The 15,981-nt window shown below is 38.4% G+C and overlaps 1 protein-coding gene across 1 annotated transcript; it reads right to left on the bottom strand.

Moving 5' to 3' along the window:
• Positions 1–4,290, bottom strand: LOC136251861 (glutathione S-transferase GstA-like). The gene is made up of 4 exons (XM_066044261.1): positions 4,133–4,290; positions 3,369–3,541; positions 1,797–1,967; positions 1–460 (listed from the first exon to the last, which is right to left on the bottom strand). Exons 1-4 carry the CDS (start codon positions 4,247–4,249, stop codon positions 94–96), a joined length of 828 nt encoding a protein of 275 aa, XP_065900333.1. The 5' UTR covers positions 4,250–4,290; the 3' UTR covers positions 1–93.
• Between the last annotated feature and the right edge of the window lie 11,691 nt (positions 4,291–15,981).

The raw sequence follows: 15,981 nt of genomic DNA, 5'->3' as shown, positions 1-15,981 counted from the left end.
GATCACTCCACTATATTTCTTTTTTTATTGCCAGTATGTTTTACTGTCTAAATAAACACATTAAATTCCTATATTCATGCACAGTCCATTTCATTACAAGCTGCCTCCACTTGGTTTTACTGGCTTTACTCCTTTAAATGTCTCCTGGAATGTTGTCCTCTCTTTCAGCCTATCCACGTACCCTTCTAAGGCTGGGTACTTCTTCAGCAGTTCTCCTCCCTGAATCACACTGGCCCACCACATGTTGTAGCCTAGTACACAATCAGCTGTAGTGATACGATCACCACATATGAACTGGTGGTAGCTGAGTCGGTCTGACAGGTGAGTAGCTAAAATGTCAAACTGTTCCATCTTCTTTTTCACCAATTCATTGTCACGTTGTTTCTCTGGTGTGTGGGTGAGTTGCATATAAAGTGGCTCCAGTACCTGATCCACTGTAGCTATTGCATATGATATGTAACTGTAGGGATAAGAGAGTTCAGTAATCATGGTGTGGAATGTTTACAACAATTTACTATTTTAACACATCAATCTGGGATATCTGTACTAAATAAATTGTGCAAGCAAATAAAGTATTCATTATAGATGACTGTGTGGGGTACCCAAAGTCCACCTGGGTCACACTTGCTACCACACAGTCCTGAGAGGCAATATTTTTGAGGTTGAGCAATGTAACTAAAAATAATTTTTTTGTAGATTTGCAAACAATCTCAAAATGGATTAGACTATAGTATATTAAAATTATTATTTTAAAAATGAAGTAGGGATCCAAGTGATAAAAAGTAGTGAAACAAGAGATGAATGGTGGTATTACAGCATAGCTCGGTGGGAAATCCCTACTTTGGCAGTGAACAAAAAGTTTGTTATAACATGCCAATGTAGAGATTTTCCCACTGAGGTATACTGTAATACCATTTTGTTTCACTAATTTTTATTGTTTGGATCCTTACTTCATTTCTAATTAATAATTTTTAATATACTAGTTTGTTTGATTTTTTGTTATAGCCTACAGCTATACATGTGTGACTAGCATAATTGTATAAATAAGTTTGCAGCATCTAAATATGCTGCTCAAGGAAAGTGTGTTGATAGGAAAAATTAATACCTCAATATGGATTCATTGCAACAACAAGAAGACAATCAGCCTGATAGAAGATAAAAGGAAAGACAAGACACAGAGGGCACAGACTTGTCAGAATCCAAAAGGCACATCCCATTGGTGGGTTTGTTATTGTAGTGTAAAATGGGATGGCCGTGCACTGCTTTGTTTGGCCTCTAGGCTTGCGACTGTGGTTAGTCAGGCAGGCAGGTACAGGCTGGCAAGCAGTCCGACTAAAATCCGAATTTAGTAATATTTTTTTTAAATTCTGTATCTGGCCACCTATTAGTGTTTTCTTGTTTTCAATACAATATTTGATGTTAGATGGACTATATTATTCCATAAAGGTGATTTTCGTCGCACAAGGGTCACTAGCAATAGGATGATTTTTGAAGGTGGCATTTTATTTAGGCAGCGCATGTATTGATATGGAGGCCTAAATATTTCAAGGATAAAATTTTTGCAGATACCCTCCAAAACCTAGAAATCAGCGAAAATATTCTTCCTCAAAATATTAAGGCTATACAGTATGTGAAACAGACTGTTGGCAATAACACCAGGTCCTCATTTAAAGAGCTAGGTAATACTAATGTGAGCAAATGTTGTGCACAAGTAGATAGCAACTTAGCATCAAACCTGATTACCAAATTGATGCTCCGACCATGTGGCTATGTTGCCTTACTACACTACACCATACTTGTAGTAGTTTGCTGTTTCCTTGTCCCCTTCTGGTAACATGTTCACTGTCGACACGTCAGAAAACACCTCAGCAAGGTACAAACAAATGGCTCCAGATTCCAACAATGTTGTACCATCCTCCAGTGCAAGGGCTGGCAGTGTAGCATGAGGATGGACGTCTTCTTGATACCTAACATGACACAAGGTATATCACAATCACTATGGCTCTGTACTGATACAGTATTAGTACTGATATTTCATGTAACAACGGTATTGGTCACTTTAAAATCTGACTAATATTTGAAGCTCATTAATAGGGCCATCTCTGGGACCAAACAATTTGGACTCAATTACAAGGTGGCTTTATATGACTCAATTACAAGGTGGCTTTATATGACTCAATTATAAGGTGGCTTTATAAAGGGGTGGCTACTAAGTAAGCATCACAATTCTTCAGGTGACTTAGCAGCACAATGGTTACATGTCAGGATTAAAGAGCTGGCGGATCAAATCCCACTAAAGTATTGTACCTGTACAGTGGATTAAATGTGAGAGGTCCAAATTTTTGCAAAATATGTGAATCGAAGTTTAAATCACAAAATTTTCTGCTGGCAGACTGAGATTCTTATATTTCCAAGTGGGCAGAGTTTGCTGTATTCTTAAGATTTCCATTGGCATAGCATCCAAAGAGATGTGTAGAATCACGGAGAAACTGTTTGCATCTCACAGACTTAGCAATTGCAAATACTTATGCTAGAGGCTATATTCTTGCAGCTTCACAAAAATTTTGACCTTGCCTGATGTATGGTACTTGTCTTCAGCACAAAGGTTTAACCACAGCTATACTTATTGGTAGTCTCTTATTCTATAAAATATTAGTTCCCATTTATAGCCGTTTTAATGTTTCTATAACGAGAAATTCCAGATATAAACAAAAGAAAATATTTAGTCTTACAAGCTTTTAAACAAAATTTTAATGATAAAGAACGTTCAAAGCTTCATTAATTTATAGTCAAAGTGTTTGGTTGCCAAAAATCAAAGTTTGTCCCAGCTGGAAACAGTCACAATTTATCGACTACTAAAAATATTGACATCAGAATCAGTAATTTTCTATCAGATAACAATATACAAGCAAATTTCCATATCAGAATTGCCTTAACCATCAAGCAGTCAACTTGTTTTACTACTTGAAGTATTGTTATGAGGCTGTATGGAAACAAAGAATGAGTGGGCGTGATCAAGAGACTAATACAGAGCTGGAGACCTTACTTTTTTCGTACAACTGAATACATGCACTCGACTGCTTTCTGCCATCACATCAGTACTAAGTATACAAACTGCTTCTATTTGTAGAACAAACTGCTAGTATTAACTTAACTATTATAGTTTTAATGATTTAAAGTGTACCACAAATGTAATCAAGGGAGCTATAATAAATTAGCATACATTTTATAACATTGTCATAAATATTTTGAACTACCATTTTCCATAAAGAGCCCTTGTTACTTCATAGAAAATAAAGCACAATTGCACTTTGATCCTCCCACATGAAGCACAATATTTACTAGGATATGGTTTAGGTTAGACTAACCTCTGTAAGTCAGCAGGGTTAGATCCATGTAGAGCGATGGGGATGAACTCCACTTCATCCTTCACTTGTAGTTCATGTACCAGCCATGCACACCGACATGATCGGAATGGAAAACTGTGGTACAACTTTAACTTGCGTTTGTTAGTGTCACGACTTGGTTGGGTGCCATCAAGCTACAACAGAAATGACATACTATATATAAACCCTGCTTGGGGCTGAGTTTGCTAATTCATTTCATGTGTTAATAATAATAGGCCAACTCTAGTATGATACTTACCATAACATTACTAACAAGAGTGGATGACTAGCTTATTTTGACCAGAGGAATCTGACACCAGCTGGTATCAAAATCCTACACAAAAACCCTCTCAGAATCTTCAACAAAATGTTACACTTTGCTCAAACCAATAACCCATACTTTATTTCAATACGGGTTGGAAACTTTTACCTTTGACCATTGACTTTGCACGAATTTGGTGGCCTTGAACCTTTGACTTGGGGGCTTTGACCAGTCACAGATCTACCTACAGTGAGTACCTGTGTGTCACTCCCTTGCTTCTGTCATTCTTGTTTTGGCTAAGCACACCTCCACCCAAATCTTTACTACTAGTGATTATCCCACCCACCTAGTGGGCTAGGTAACGTGCCATAAAATGTTTTCAACCTCGTCTTCAACAAATCACAAGGTTGGTGTTAATAAACTGTGACGAATGGCTATAGTTGGGCTCCGAGGATCTCCCTGTGGCTTGACTGTTTATACATACCTTGATCGAATATCGTCTCCTTCCCCATTTCCACAGCTCATAGGCCACAATACCAATCGTTGCTCCTACCGCAACTGGTACCAGTCCTAACTTCAACTCGTGCTTAACCGTGAACATTATACGCGCTAAATAACAAAAATAAATTGTGATGCGCGAAGTCGAGTCAAAACTCTTTGACTTGATTCCCGGCGACATGCAGTCTAGGTACGCGCCAAAGGAACCTGCATTGATTTAACCTGCACTTAGACATCGACTTCTCGCCAGAAAATGTTTTATTCTGTGAGTGCTATCCCACTAGGGACCTGTGAGAAGACTTAAAGCCTGTGATGCAGGGAGTCAAGGTGTCACGTTAGGTGTGATTCTGAAAAACGGAGCTACAGGTATATGAAGCGCCATGCGGTAAGCCTAACCATAGATAATAGCATAGATTTAGAGGCGCGCGCATCTAAATCTAGATAAGTGGAGGTTAGCACAAAAAGAATCACGCACGCCTCCAGCCAGTTACGCACGTGATGCAGAAGGCGCCATTTGTTGGCTCGTGTGATCGAACTTCAACTCGTCGTGCGTAAAAGTGCCCCACCACTCCCAACCCCGTTCTACGAATTCCACCACATACTCAATAAACAAGGAATAAGGTGAAAGGTCAGATCCTTCACAGCACGGGCTATGGAACTCTCGTCCAGATAGGCTCGAGTTAGGCCACTTCAACTAAATCTTTTGTTTCTCGGGCGAAATTCAGCCAAATAAAAGTCGGTAGGTCGGTAAAATAAAAATAATAATAGGCTATTTTGCTAGCTGAAGAGTGATATTGCGAGTCAAACGATGGCTAAGCTACATTACGGTTGCTGTATCACTTGTGAGTAGGCAGCTATATGTTGAGATATTTACTTTTTGAGAGCTTAAAGATAAATTTGCAACTCCTTCGTGGTGTTATCACTCTTTGCAAGGTGATCACGTGATTAACATAATTATTTTATGCTGAAAAATACAGGGTCGAGAAACAAAAGATTTAGTTGAAGTGGCCTTAGCTGCAGGGGCCAAAAATCCTACATCGAGCCATACAAACCAACACTCCTACCTTGGTGTTATATTGGACAACAAACTATCATGGTCTCCACATATTAGTAATATAGCTGCTAAGGCCAATAGAACATTAAACTTCTTGAAACGCAATCTGAGTTGCTGCTCGTCTAACATCAAAGCAACAGCCTACCTTACGATAGTAAGACCATCAATGGAATACGCTGCAGTCATCTGGGACCCATACCACCATAACAATATTCAACAGCTAGAGAAAGTACAGCGTAGGGCAGCTAGATGGGTCCTAAATGATTTCAATCGATTCAGCTCAGTCACAGCTATGTTACAGCATCTTTCTTGGCCAAGCCTTCAGCTGAGACGTAAAATATCCAGATTACAAGCACTTTTTAAAATTATACATCAAGATTATTCACTGTCAATTCCTCCTCATTTTATTTCAATGACAAGATCCACCAGACTATATCACCCACATCGTTTTATTCTACCAAATTCATCTACCTATTCATACCAACAGAGCTTTTTCTCCAGATCAATTAAGGATTGGAACAACTTACCATCTTCCATCATTGAGAGCAACAATATTGACTCTTTTTCGGCGGAACTGCAAACATTGTATGGAACTCAATAACTGTAATCTTTTTAACTACGTAGCTAAATTCATTTTATGATTGCTTTTTTTCCTGAGCATATCAGCTGTGCTGTCTGCTCAGTAACAATAATAACAATAATAACAATAACAATACAGATTACAACAAAGGCTCGAAAACGCAATAGCAGCTACGTGCTTGTCACCGACCTGCGTTGAGATGGGATCACGTGCACCTGATTAAACAACCTGACCACCTGTCAAAAAATATAGTAAATAGTGATACTACCAGCATCTACTAAATGTAATTCGATGAATACTTAATACCACCAACAACCACAATACGTGATTCGATAAATATGTGCTCAGTAATACTGAGACACTATAATTTGTAATCTTAAAATACGAAGTGGATATTTAGCCGGTCACCGGTCACCGGTCACGGTTCAAATATTTATTTAGCCGGTCGTTTGTTGGGAAGTGTCAACTATAACTCTAGTATCAAACACACTAGTTGTATGAAGGTAAGTTTTTGGGTGAGTTCGAGGCGGGCTAGGGTTGGCCCGGCTTCGCCGAGCTAGGGTTGGAGGGGTATCACTCTTTTCACCCTATTTCATAACCCTACAGAACTTAGACAAAAAACGGTGAACCAAAAAGGCGAAAAAAAAAGTGCAGTATTGAAGGGGGATCGAACCCAGGATCCCAGTGTGATGGTCCAGTGTGATGGTCCAGTGTGCTACCGATTGCTAGCTCCCTTGATTCCCTTCTTTTTGTATCTTATAAATCATTAAGAAGAACCCAACCCTAAAGGTGAAGAAGAAACCAAAGCTGAACTCTAACCCTAACCCTAATGCTAACACTACTAGACGCTTCCCCTAAAGTCTACTACTCGTGGCAACTACTGGACGCTTCCCCTAAAGTCTACTACTCGCGGCAACTACTGGACGCATCCCCTAAAGTCGACTACTCGCGGCAACTACTAGATGCGTACCCTAAAGTCGAAGAGAGAGAGCAACAACTACAGTAGGAAGTCTGGATGCTTTTGAGCTTAATATTACGTAAGGGTTATGAAAGGTGGTGAAAAGAGTAAAACCCAGGGTTGGAGCAAGCGAAGCGAGCGTCCCGGCGAAGCTGGGCCAACCCTAGCCCGCCTCGAACTCACCCAAAAACTTACCTTCATACAGGCAGTGAAAGTCATCATTACGGTTAACAGGCAAACGTCTTTTTTTTTTAATTGCAATGACCGAACAGCCCTTAAAATAAAGGATTGTGAGTGTACAACCAATCAGGAGGTAGTAAATTCCATAGCCGGATGGTTGAGGGTAGGTAGGAATGGAGGTATGCGTCAATTCTGGTAGGGACTTGCCTGCATCTTAAGTTGTGACCACGTGTACTGGATGTATTAGGATGTAAATAGTTTAGACTAACACGACCAGTTACTCGACCAGTTAGCACCTCTAGATCAGAGGAAGTATGACTCACTAGTCATGTTAGCTTATACTGCAGTGAGGAGCGTTTCATTGAAACTTACTGAGATGCCAATTGAAAGCTTGGAGGTGTCTATTATCTATGGCCTAACAATCCTTGTTAAGGTATTTACAAAATTAATACAATTAAGTAAAGGTAAGTCTTCAGTTGCCTTGCTCAAACTGTGGGCAGAGAAGCAAACTCTGCTTAATCCTGTGACAATGGAATTGTTACCATTATAGTACATTGAACAATCAATAGCAGCCTCCTGAATTAAAAGTGGGTGGCCCTATACTATTTCCAGACTGCTTCAGTGGAGTTAGCTGGGTGCTCTATTAGAGGTATATATCTTGATTTTTTATTAATCATATAAAAATAAGAAGTGAAAGGATTAAAGTCCCTTCTCCTGACATAATATCAAGGGCGGATCTATAGGATTTCCCAAGGTGGGGGAGGGGGATGTTAAGCTACAAGCATCTATAGTAGGGGTTATAAAGAAAAGTGGCAACTACTGCACCAGCAGCGGAGGAAGTAGTTGATATGAGGGGGGGCTGGGCTAACCCAGACTTATTTCTATAGTTTGGTAAGGTGCATGAGACCAAAAAAAAAGAAATAATAAAAAAAAAAGGTCACAACCAACTGACAAGAGCTTTCCACCTCACCAGCTACCATTTCTAGCTGATAAACTACATAAAAATCCTTACATATAGCTTGGGTGACCTGCAGTTCGAATCCTGGGGTTGGAGGGATTTTTTTCCTTACTTTGGCCCCTTTTCTGTTACACCTTTCCAGCTATAAGTCATTAAGTCTAAGTCCTTGAAATTAGGTTAGGTAATCCTAAGGCTGCAGCACATGTTGCTGTAGACCTTCAGTGCTGGTCACTGTAAAGTGTTAATAATAATAAAAGCTCGCTACACACTGACTACTTTATTAGAGTGACTGCTCTATTAGAGTATCTCGATCTTTACCACGGTTTTCAGCCCCACTCCAAGAAAGATAATTTCGTTGTGATATCATTCTGAGGGGGGGCTAAGCCCCCCCTTAGCAGACCGAGGGGGGGCTTTAGCCCCCTAGCCCCCCCCCTTTCCGCCGCCTATGACTGCAGCTGATTTGTTTTTCATTTTATCTGCTTTACCAGTTATTTGAACAACTAGTAACTAGCTAGCTATAACTATAGCGTGTGAAGCATGTTATATCTAGCGGGGTATATGGGGACATGCCCCCACAGAAAATGTTTACAAATTTATATTTAATGTGGTAATATTTTTTAATAAGCATAGGCATTGTGAACCACTTCACTGAAATGTAAGTGAAATTATTATTCTTTAGCAGTTGTAATACTATAGCCGCCATACAAAGGGCACAGCATAAATGCTGCAGTATATATGGTTTGTAGAATTTTAAGGGGTCAGTCTATAGGGGTGCAACCAGGGGCAGATCTAGGATTTCAGAAGAGGGGGTGCTAACATGGACATTTATATATGTAGCAAGATAGTTGATACAACTAGTGTGAGAAGCACACTCAGCATGCAGAGCATGCTCTATCTAGAGGGGGATCTGGGGGCATGCCCCCACAGGAAAATTTTGCAAATTTGGCCTATTGAGATTGAATTTGGTAGTAATTTTGAGTGAAAAATGATGTCACTGTTTATGTGATACCATTATTCCCCTACAACTTGTCAATATAACTAATGGGTGCAGCCATATTAGCTAAAATTCAATCTTAGACTAACATCTTAAAGAACTAGTAGTGGAAACATATGGGTATCAGCAGCTGCACATGATCAAATTTAGTGTTGTGAAGTATAGCATAATTTACAGTCTCATGGCTCAAACTACACTAGCTGTCCAAACAGTAGAGAGGGTAAGTGGGAGTGGAGAGGGAAAGTAGACGACTCACCAGTGTATGGAGTGTATGTGCACTCATAATTTTCCAGCTAGAGGGGCTCTAGATCTGGTAGCATATATACTCCCGGACCCCCTGAAAACTTTTGGAAAATGGCTATCACAAGATTGAATCTAGAAGCTATTTTTAACCAAATGTGGGTACAAGATAAATGAGTTCAGGTGGAAGTAATTTTAATTTGAATAAGTTCAGTTGGAAGTAATTTTAATTAAAAATCAGAACTATACACTGTTTCTTGTTACTGGATTTTAAAATGTATAGTAGTGGCTTGTCAAAGAGAACAAAGAGTGTATAGACATTATAGTTAATTGAATGTAAGGTCAAGGAGAATATTTAAAACACAGGATTGGATCTACTTCATATGTAGCTACTGTTCTGAAGTGCAGGTTGCTATTTCAATCTAATTTTTAAAATGATGGATCCATCCATCATTATAATTGTTTTACAACTATAGTCTACAAATACAACTAGTTTTTGGCCACAACTAACCCCTTTTTAGCACACAATGATCTTGACAACATAAATGCTGCAGTGTCATTTAAGCTTAAAATTGAGCTTCAAGGGATTTGATAGTGCAAACTCCAGAAGCTGCTAGATTTATACAAATGTAGCATGGGATTTGATCAAGCAAGGGAAACAAAACCGAACAGTTCTCAGATGTTGTGGCCTTGTGAACTTTATAAAAGCTAAGAAATTCACTATTATATAAGACTACTGTTTTACTTGCAAGAGAAGCATTTCAACCCAAGAATCAAGTTTGTAGCAGAGCCTAAAAAACTTAAACTATTTGACAGAAAAGGTTATTTTTAGAATAGATTTTCAATTAATGATGTTTTATACAATTTATAGTACTTTTACCTGAAGTGATTGGTATATGGCAGGATGTTTGGTACAATGGTGAGAGTAGCAGTGCACAGGTCTAGAAGAATAGGTTTAATTTCAGCTTACACTCTGGTAACTTCTTGAAAATTATAGTTTTAATGTTGGATGTTCTATTAGAGTAGTTGACTGTTCTATTAGAGTATTTCGGATTTAGCAACTTCTAAGGTAAGACTTACTCCAAAAGTATAATTTTGAACCCCTTTTAGTAATTTTTGGATAAGATTAGCTAATCCCCTTCCTCTTTCCATCTTTTCATTGCCCATACATGTGTATAAAATTCAGCTGCACCTGTAAAAGCTTCCTAGCTTGCTCATTGTAAAATTTTGGAGGGGGTGCTTCAGCACCCCAAGCACCCCCCTAAATCCGCCCTTGTGCAACTGCAACATCCAGAAACTGTAAGATAACATTAAAAGATGAAAGCAATGTAGCTAACTGAATCTACATATGCATGTTGTAGCTGCTTTCAAAATCTTTCTATTTATTCTCAAGGAGTATCTCCTTTGGCAAGTTGGATTTAAAAGATGGTATACTTTTATGCTGATAAAAAACTTTATGTATAGCTATATCTCCTATATATGCACTTTGATATGCAATACATATGTAGAAGAGATATGTAAAATTGTGAAGCTTGATCATGTAAAGGCACAACCCCCAGATGCTAAATGTAATAGTTATACCATGGCTGCGAGCAAGAGTACATAATAAAATAGTACTCTTGCTGCAAGGGATTTTGCTGATATATACACCCAAAGCCCGAGGGCCGCAGGCCCGAGGGCTGCAGCTGTATATGTCAGCAAAATCGTGGTGTAAGTGATATATATCACTTGGGGTACACTCACCTAATAGGTGAAAGAGCTAACGAGAACTCATCCCACTTGTTTTATACAGTAGCATCTGAAGATCGATCGTGGTTTTAATAGCCTGGGTTAATAGCCATCAAAACATTGTCCATATGTTAAAACGCCAACACACAATGTTAGAAAACTTGCGATTGTGAGATGGAGTTTATATTATCATTTTTGTACTAAGTTACTTCGCTATTGGAACAGTAAGTAAGTTATTATATTAAGTTAAGTATTTAGGACTGTAAGTTACTAACCTATTTCAACGTAGCAGTAGTAGCTTTGCTGTTCCGTGGTCTGTTCAAAGGCTGATACGCGGTGGGTAGAAATATGCATCCACGATTGCCCAAACAATTATTTTGTGCCTTCATTATCCTTTAGTAACAATCAACTAGTCTATCTTAACAAATGTACTAAGCTTAGCAACCACTACAAAAATGAGTCCCACAATACAAAGCTCTATGTCACTCAATATAACGAGTCAAAGCGCATCGATTCTTTGAACTGGCTGGGTGAAGTCATTGGCAAACCGCTTTCCCATGATATTGCCCAGGAAATATCTTGATATTGCCCAGGCAATATGCGAGTTAAACACCCATGCTAAAGTGGTATATATGTAGCTAGCCCTGTTAACTTTATAGATGCTTACAATCTAATAGTTACAAAAGGAAGTACTTCAACCCAATCAAGTATCAAGTTGGTGGCAACAAAAAAGAATATGATGACTTATAGTTCATGGTCCATAAAAATGTATAGAATTTTAATAAACATCTGACATATATAGGAGAATGTTTGGCACCATGGTGAGATAGTAGTGTACAGGTGAAGAATTAAAAGGTTCAGTTTCAGCATATACCTTGGTGCAAAGGTGTACACAGGATTTTGAAAGGGGGTTACTACTGCAGCTAAGCTACTGCAGCTAAGCTACTGCAGCTAAGCTACTGCAGCTAAGCTACTGCAGCTAAGCTACTGTTATATTAGAGTAGTTTATATTGCCCTGATTGCTTCTTGATCTTTTCACCAAAATTGTAATTCAGAACAATGCTATAAGTGTTGCTATCATGTGAGAAACTATTATTTAACTAAGATGTGTCCTGTTCCATGATTCCAGATTCTGAAACCTAAAGTTCAATTTCTTAATTTTTCAAGTATACTGTATAAATACAAAGAGGTTTCCTGAAACCCCTGGGTATGCCCCTGTGGTCTTTGCTCCTTATAGTTTAAAAGAGTTTTAATGATGAATATTCTATTAGAGTATTTCAATTTTTAGCAGCTTAATTAAAACACTTTTACTCTTCAAATATAATTTTGACCCCGTCTTGATTTCTAGAAGATATTAGATTAGCATGCTAAGCATTCCCCCTCCTGGAAGTGCTTTGCACACTAAGGTATATATCTTTCCTGTATTACTGACTTGCTATAAATATATAGCTACCAGGCTTGTTGTAATTACTTACCAGATTTAATCATTACAATTACCCAAATTAGTAATTAATTACCTGTTTAATTACAATTTTTAACAGTAATTACTTGAAAAAATGGTAATGATTAGTAATTAATTACCATTACAATTACAACAAGCCTGATAGCTACGCCTGCCAATATATAGGGACCCGCCGATTATGCTAGCATAATTTTGAGCATAATAGTACCTAAAAGCATTGAGCATAATGCCAGCATAATAGGTTAAATATTTGTACGATAGTGTAAACTCTTGCTGGGAAAATGACAATTGCAAAATAAGATCGATATACTCTAATAGAGCAGTCAGTAACTCTAATAGAACAATCATCAAACTGACTGTTCTATTAGAGTATATCGATCTTGTCTCTTACATGCAGGCATGCAGCAAGAATTTATTATTTGTGTTCCAGCCACTCATTTTTTTCTTGTTAAACTAGTAGCAAAGAATATGAACTAAGGCATGAACATTGAGCATAATCGAGCATAATAGGTAAATATTGAGCATTAATTTAAGCATAATAGGTGAATTTTTGAGCAGTGCAGCATAGCATAATAGGTAAAATTATGAGCATAATCGGCGGGTCCCTACCAATATAGGTCGCTTCAAACTCAACAAAACTTACCTGTATACAGTCTCCAGTTCTTGTTAGGTTAGGTAATCCTAAGGCTGCAGCACATGTTGCTGTCAGACCTTCAGTGCTGGTCACTGTAAAGTACTACTAATAATAATAATAATAATAATAATAATAACTAGGGTGTGAATTTCTGGGTGACTGCACCATGACTTTATCAGCAAAATGTCCAGTCACAGTGCCATGACTCTAGGCACAGCGTATTTTAAAACAAGCTGAAGGTGTTAGTGTAATAGTCACTTACAGGGGGGCGAGTATGAGATTTTAGAGGAAACACTGATTCCTTTGCCCGAGATTTTCCCTGCTAGAATTGATAGGTCTTACTGTCCAAGTTACTTTCTTCGACCATCATTATCCTTCCCTGGTCAGTGGAGCAACTCATAGACTAGATCGTTGCTCATGGCACTCGCCTCATGATGAGACTCATGATACCAGCACTGAGAATATTTCATATTTCAGTTTAAGGATGCACTCCAATCTTTGTAGCTGGTCGAAAGAATGGTTATTGTGCTTTAATGCCAGTACTGTGCTACAATGTGATAAAGCCTCTGCACTACGAAAAGCAATGCAGTTCCTTGGTCTAATTAAGAGAACCTTTAATCACTTGACCAGTGAGTCCGGCTTCTTGCTTCTATACAAAACTTATATCTGCCCACATTTATGGTACTGTGTGTCAATTTGTAGTCCATATCTGGCCAGAGACATTATATTCATTGTACTGTCGTAGACAGAGAGGTAATTGATGTTTACAAGCTGGTGAACAATCTTAGCAGAGTCACACCACAACCATTTTTTTGTTTTTACAAATAGCGTAACTAGAGGTCACAATCAACAAATTTTCAAACAACAATGTAGCTAGACTCACATCCAGGCTCAACTTCTTTGCCAACAGTGTGATTAAACAGTGGAACTCCCTACCTGATAATGTCATTGGGTCACTGAATTAATCTCAACAACTTTAAGAATAATTTAGACCATTTCTGGTCAATAACAAGATTATGGACAGACTAAAAGGCCTCTGGCCTATAACAATTATTTTTGTCTGTTTTGTATACATGTCCATAATTTAATACTACATAATACCATAGATCCTTTACACAAGGATCTATGGTAATACTAAGGTGCGCAATCAAAGTGCTAGGGAATTCCCCACTGATGTCCATACAGCACATATGGCTAGTACTCGTATTTAACATGCACTGCCAGTATCCTAGAGTATTCGTTATAATTAGGCCATACCAAACAAATCTTATGTTTCATGGATTATTTTCCCCTCAAAGGTGACCCCGGCAGGTCGAAAAATAAAAAAAAAGGAAAAAAGAATGGTGCCTGTCAAGTTTATAAACTAACGGAATTAGAGTTTATGTATAATATTGATTTTATGATTTTATCATATGCTGTAGCCTCAAGTGGATCATGAGCACATGGAGTAAATAATAAGGCTATAGGGATGACAAGTACAATGATGGCATCAAGAAAACAGTTCAGATTACATTGTATAGCTAGAAACATAATTATACTGTTTATCGAATATAATATTATGTAAGTTATGTGTGGAATTAAAGGTATTAACAAATTCAAGTTTAATATAAGTTAACGTCACATGTCAGAACACATCATGTACAAAAAGTCAGCATGCATCATGTACAAAAAACATCAAAGCACATCATGTACAAATGTCAGAAAACAACAGTCCACCCAACATTCAAAGTTTCCAGAAGGCCTGTACCACGAAAGATGAAATATGAAACAACAGGCAATAAACTTTACCTATCAAATCATTTTCCAAACGCTGGTCACTCCTCAACTGCTTTCCTTCAGGGAGAACTAGTATAGAAGGTAGGTGGAGTTTTCTAGCGTTTTCCATTAGTAATGAAAAGGCATTCTTTTTTGGGACTTGGACAACGCTTTTGCCTGACGTGGAATCAGCACTTTCGAAGTATATACAGCAAAGTTTACAATTAAATAACCTACAAACACTGATAGGTGCCTCCATAGCTACTTCGTGGACGTCAACAAACTTTTCATCTGCAGAAATCACCACCCTTTTTACTCTTTCCTCTTCCAATTCCGGTGCGACTTTTCTAACAAGAGCTCCAAACGTTTATTCGCAGGAACATTGTACTATCACTCTATTCTTAATAATTACTAAGCCTCGCTTTAATACAACACTCAACCACTCATTTAAGGACGAGTTTATCGACAAAGAACATTCACCAGCCATGTTGAAATGGTCACGTGATTTACATTTATTTTTGGAAACCGGAAATTGTGACCCGCCGCATCCGTGAAACATAAAATTTGTTTGTCATGGCCTTATAACGAAATAAGGATCGATTCCAGGAAATGCGCCAAGTTCCTTTGCGCAGAAAATACTGTGACCAAAAACATTTGGGGTGGTTCCAAAGATATTTAGCTACCATATTATATGTTAACCATCTGCTTCAGCTGATAATCAGTCTCGTTGTGAATTTGAGTGAATTAGACAACTATAGTAGCTGTTAGTTCAGTGCCGGTGTCCATCTATTCAACTGCTTTGCATCTGGAGGCCCGCTCCCATTCCGTATGAGTATGGCATCGGAATCACCCATGAATTGGTTTGATTATTTGAAAGATGATTTTGTAGCATACCTTAACATCAATGAACTTGTACCATAGTCTCGCGTGGCCAGACCGCTTTTTCTCCGTCACGGCGCTTATCGATTAGAGGTTATAAGCGCCTACTCCGAAACCTATTTCGGAGTAGGCGCTTATAATCTCTAATCGATAAGCGCCGTGACGGAGAAAAAGCGGTCTGGCTACGCGAGACTACTTGTACCATACCTACGCCAAGAAGGATTACTTACCGATGAGGAGTTTGAATGGATCGTGACGTCATTGGCAGTGAAGTCGCGGGATGAAAGAGTAGAATACATTATCTCTACGCTAAAACGCAAAGGACCACTGGTGATGGTGAAATTTATGTCTGCTTTTCGAAGATCAGTAGAAACGACAACATCGTGCGATATGGGGAACGAGTACCTGTTGAA

Source organism: Dysidea avara, chromosome 3 (genome assembly GCF_963678975.1).
Source record: "Dysidea avara chromosome 3, odDysAvar1.4, whole genome shotgun sequence".
NCBI classification, from domain to species: Eukaryota; Metazoa; Porifera; class Demospongiae; order Dictyoceratida; family Dysideidae; genus Dysidea; species Dysidea avara.
This window is presented reverse-complemented; position numbering and strand designations above follow the sequence as displayed.